This window comes from Myotis davidii, unplaced genomic scaffold (genome assembly GCF_000327345.1).
Source record: "Myotis davidii unplaced genomic scaffold, ASM32734v1 scaffold168, whole genome shotgun sequence".
NCBI classification, from domain to species: domain Eukaryota; kingdom Metazoa; phylum Chordata; class Mammalia; order Chiroptera; family Vespertilionidae; genus Myotis; species Myotis davidii.
Genome location: NW_006383016.1, coordinates 4,548,764 through 4,553,784, shown reverse-complemented (window position 1 = coordinate 4,553,784; position 5,021 = coordinate 4,548,764). Strand labels below are relative to the sequence as shown.

The 5,021-nt window shown below is 36.7% G+C and overlaps 1 protein-coding gene across 2 annotated transcripts in view; it reads left to right on the top strand.

Moving 5' to 3' along the window:
• Nucleotides 1-2,678, top strand: part of STK31 (serine/threonine kinase 31) — a 66,294-nt gene extending 63,616 nt beyond the window's left edge. Inside the window, exon 24 of one of the 2 annotated variants that reach the window (XM_006779012.2) lies at nt 2,294-2,678. In XM_006779012.2, the coding sequence (XP_006779075.1) occupies nt 2,294-2,521 (228 nt within the window). In that variant the 3' untranslated portion in view covers nt 2,522-2,678. The remainder of the gene's footprint in view (nt 1-2,293) is intronic. The other variant, XM_006779013.2, reaches the window with a different exon arrangement.
• The last annotated feature ends 2,343 nt before the right edge of the window (nt 2,679-5,021 follow it).

Genomic DNA, 5,021 nt, shown 5'->3' with positions numbered 1-5,021 from the left:
TGTGTTGATAGAGTGGCTTTGTGTGCTAGGTGTCCTGTAGGGCCCAGTGGCTCAGCCTCCCCAGTTACCTGAGGTGGACACTCTTGGTGCACCCCCTTGTGGGCTTTGTGCACAGTCTTGTTTTAGCTATGCCTTGGTTGCTGTAGAATCACTGGGAGGAATTGACCTCCCGGCCAATTGGCAGTGAGAATCAGCTGTGGCACATCTTTATTATCTAAAGTTTAAAGCTTACATTAAGGTTCACTCTTGGTATACATTCTTATGGATTTGGACAAATGTATGATGACACGTAGCCACCATTATAGTATACAGAATATTTTCACTGCCCTAAAAATCCTCTGTGCTCTGACTGTTCATCTCTACCTTCCCTAGGTCTGGGTAACCACTGATCTCTTTACTGACTCCATAGTTTGGCTTTTTCCAGAATGTCAGATAGTTAGCTTGTTTCCTTTTGGTTTTGACTTTTAGAGATTGCTTTTCTACTTGTTCTCCAATTGTGTTTTATGATTTTGTAAAAGTTTATAATCTATGAGAGGGAAAGCTTAAGAAAAATCTTTTTGTTTTTCATGATTTTGGGGACTTGAGTAACTAAACTATTTTTTTCTAGTACTTACATAATTTTATTTTTTAAATTTAGATTTTTTGATACATGTGGAATTATCCTAGTGTTTGGTTGGAGAAATATATCTGATCTTTTTCCAGTGGGTAGCTATTTGTCTCAATATCTTTTATTAAAAAGCTATCCCCTCCCTTCATTGGAAAATGCCATCATTTCATTTACTGAAATTTCATTGGTGTAGGAGTACATTGTTAATTTTTCTATTTTGTTCTGTTTCTTTTTTTTGTTTATTTAAATTATAGTGCAATATTCTTTCAATTAACAGACTTTAATGCAAGTTTGTCTTCAGTGTAAACTTTTTAATACTTGGGAAGGCTAGTTTCTGCTATTTTTATCAAGCCTTTCATGTCTCTTCTTCTTCTAAAAAAGCGGTTCTCAACCTGTGGGTCGCGACCCCTTTGGCGGTTGAACGACCCTTTCACAGGGGTCGCCTAAGACCATCCTGCATATCAGATATTTACATTACGATTCATAACAGTAGCAACATTACAGTTATGAAGTAGCAACGAAAATAATTTTATGGTTGGGTCACAACATGAGGAACTGTATTTAAAGGGACAGAAAGTTGAGAACCACTGTAAAAGATCTTTATAGTTAACTTATTTAGTTTCAAGGGGGGGTGGTGGTAATGATTATATTTTCTTGGAATCATTTAAGTTTATAAGTTAACTTAGGGACACATTTGAGGTGAGAGTCTTTTTGTCTAAAAACATGATAGGATTTTCTACTTGTTCTAAACCTACTTTTTTGGTTTTCAAGAGCATGTACTATTTTTATAATTTAGATTTTGTAAATTTTAGTTAAGTTTATACCTGTCTCTTTAAATATGTTTAAAAAGATATTCTGTAGAGTGCATTATGGGCATTGACATTCATTCATTTAGCAAATGAATGTCTGCTATATTCCTGACACTGTACTAATTGTTGGGGATGAAGTGATAATCTAAAGTTTCTGATCTTAAAGATATTTGTATCTAATGAGGACACTAACAATAAACAGGTAATTTTCATTCACTTGAAATAGGCTCTAATTGGCATCATGACAGGGGGCCAAAAAAGGCATATCCAGTGATTTGGGAGGTAGAAATAATGGAGGATCAACACATTTGTATGGTGTTGTTTACATGTGATAATACTAAAAAACGTTCTTTGAAAAAGTGGCACATAAATATTGACTCCCATAATGATAATGAAACTGATAGTGGTAGTAGAAGAGTTCCCAGGGGAGATCACTTCAAAAGTGAAACCAGAAGCAGTTGACCAGGTAAAGTGGGATCCCCACGCAGATAGAGGTGCTTCAGTGTACATTTTTATCATGACAAGCTCTGACCATTGCCTTAAAAATGAGGGGAAAGGGGAAGTCATAAAATGTCCTGTTTTGGAATTTCACTTGTTTCTTGAGACATTTTATTTTATTTGTATTTTTTTCTTGAGACATTTTAGCTGTGTTTCTTTTGTAATTCAGTTTCATTGTTTAATTATTGAGAAATTCATTTCTGGTAAAAACTGGTTGAATTTTGTAGAAATCTTTAAAAAATCTAAGTAGGAAAAAGTGATTTTAGACCTATAACATTGGTTAAAAGTGTTTTTGAATTTGATCTTCCTTATTGCAGGTTTGTCTTTTTGTTTTGATTTGATTTGATTTTTGTTTTGCCACATCTCTTTTTCCTTGCAGGGTGATAATGTCAAATCCCTCCTATGTAGTTTGATCTATCGGAGAAGTTCAATGACTGCTGAGCAAGTTTTGAATGCTGAATGTTTCTTGCTACCAAAAGGGAAATCAACTTCAAATCCAGAAAAAGATACTGAATATATGCAGTATAAAGAGGAAGAAGAATTAAAGTTGGAGAACTTGGATAAATATAAAGAAAAGACAAGAAGTGGTGAAGCCACCTTTGATTGATAGATTAGGATTCTTTTGTTGTTGCAGATGTTCTCTTTAAAAATTTAATTTGGTTGGTTAAATAAACAGGAAAAAGCCTGGAAGTGTTCTATAGCTAGTTGGGTTAGGTCTTTGGTATTCCAGTTTTGAAAAATAAAAGATATTTGGCTTTGCAAAAGGTTGTATATTAAAGTTTCATTTAACTGGAGGTGTTAAGGAAAGATTTTCTGTCTATTATTTCTTGAAATTACATAATTAGACGAATATACTTGTAACAGAAAAGGTTATTAGATTGTTGGACAGATCCTAGGCGGATTTTTAGTATGTTGGCCAGATGATGATGAAGGGTGATGCTTTTGTTCAATAAATGATAGTTGCTTCTGCTTTGTGCCTAGTTCTGGGGATAGAAAGTAAGTAAAACATGGTCTTTACACTTACAAAGCTTACCATCTATTGAGAAAGTCAGAGATATAAACGTATCTTCATAATACAACATGAGGAGCTCCAGTGATAGCTCTGGACAAAGCCTTTTGGGATTGAAGAGGAGGGGCACTTATATTATGGAGGAAGGTAGTACTTTAGTTAAATCTTAAAGGATGAGTAGTAAAGGTCAAGGTGGGGCAAGAGTGTCTTAAGTAGCAGAGAAAGCATGATGAAAGCACTGAAGGGAGAAACAGTTCATTGCATTTAGTAGTATAAAATCTGAGGCTTGGAATAGTCTTACAGGTAGATGAGGGCTTTGTATGGAATAATAAAAGGCTTACACCTAATCATTCTATAGGAAATGTGGAGTCATTGAAGAATATTAAATAGCTTTAGTTCCCTCAAAATCCGTCTCATACCCAGTACCGGATAGATGGTAGGGAGATTGGTTAGAAGGGTATTATAAAAAAAGTAGGTGACAAATGATGAAAACAGATCTAGGGAAGTAGAAATAGTGATGAAACATGAGACATAATTATAAAGTAATTAGGCAGATCAGTTGGACTTGGTGATTGAAATATATGTAAAGTATGGTAGAATTTCTAGTCGCCTATGCAAAATCTAGTATTCCTTTTTTCTTAGTAATAGATTCCAATTTTATTTGGGGTGGCAGTGTAATTGACTAAAATATTACATTCACCATTTCCTCTTAATTGAGGCCTTTTGACCAGGTTCTTGCAAATAAAAGGAGGTAACTTAGCTGGGAAATGTGCCCCTTTGCCTTTACCCCTTTCCTATTGCCTAGACCAGCCGTGGGCAAACTACGGCCCGCAGGCCGGATCCGGCCCGTTTGAAATGAATAAAACTAAAAAAAAAAGACCGTACCCTTTTATGTAATGATGTTTACTTTGGATTTATATTAGTTCACACAAACGCTCCATCCATGCTTTTGTTCCGGCCCTCTGGTCCAGTTTAAGAACCCATTGTGGCCCTCGAGTCAAAAAGTTTGCCCACCCATGGCCTAGACGTTAACATGATGGGTTAGAACAGTGGTTCTCAACCTTCTGGCCCTTTAAATATAGTTCCTCATGTTGTGACCCAACCATAAAATTATTTTCGTTGCTACTTCATAACTGTAATGTTGCTACTGTTATGAATCGTAATGTAAATATCTGATATGCAGGATGGTCTTAGGCGACCCCTGTGAAAGGGTCGTTAGACCGCCAAAGGGGTCGCGACCCACAGGTTGAGAACCACTGGGTTAGAATTTTAGTGGCGTCCTTAGGATGAAACCCATCAACTAGGATGATGGAGCAGCAAATCAAAGGAGCTGGTGTCTGTAATATTCTGGAGCTTCTGTGCTAGCCTCAAGCTTTCATGTTACAGCCTCCACGTCATTTGCGGGCCCCAATTGAAATTCAGATTCTGGCTCTACTCCAGACTCACTAAATGAGAATCTCTGGGGTGGAGCCTGGCAATCTGTACTTTAACAAGTGCTTTAAATTACTCTAATGTACGAAAAAGAACCATTGCCATGCATTCAAGTCATTGCTACCTTTTGGTTTCCTGTTTTATTTTTATTTTTTTATTGTTTTATTACTTAAAGTATTACAAAGGGTATTACATATGTATTCTTTTTTTTCCCCTGCACTTGACAATCCCCTGGCTTCTCCTACCCCCCAGTGTCTTAGGTCCATTGGCTATGCTTATATGCATGCATACAAGTCCTTCGGTTGATCACTTAACCCCCTTGCTCCTGCCCCTAAACCCTCCCTGGCCTTCCTGCTGCAGTTTGACAATCAGTGTGAGGCAGCTCTGCCTCTGTATCTATTATTGTTCATAAGTTTATAATGGACTTTATTATCCATGAATGAGTGAGATCCTGTGGTATTGTTCCTTCATTGACTGGCTTATTTAACTTATCATAATGCTCTCCAGTTCCATCCATGCCGTTGCAAATGGTAAGAGTTCCTTCTTTTTTAGAGCAGCATAGTATTCCATCGTGTAGATATACCACAGTTTTCTAATCCATTCATCTACTGATGGGCACTTATGCTGTTTCCAGATCTTAGCTATGGTGAATACTGCTGCAATGAGC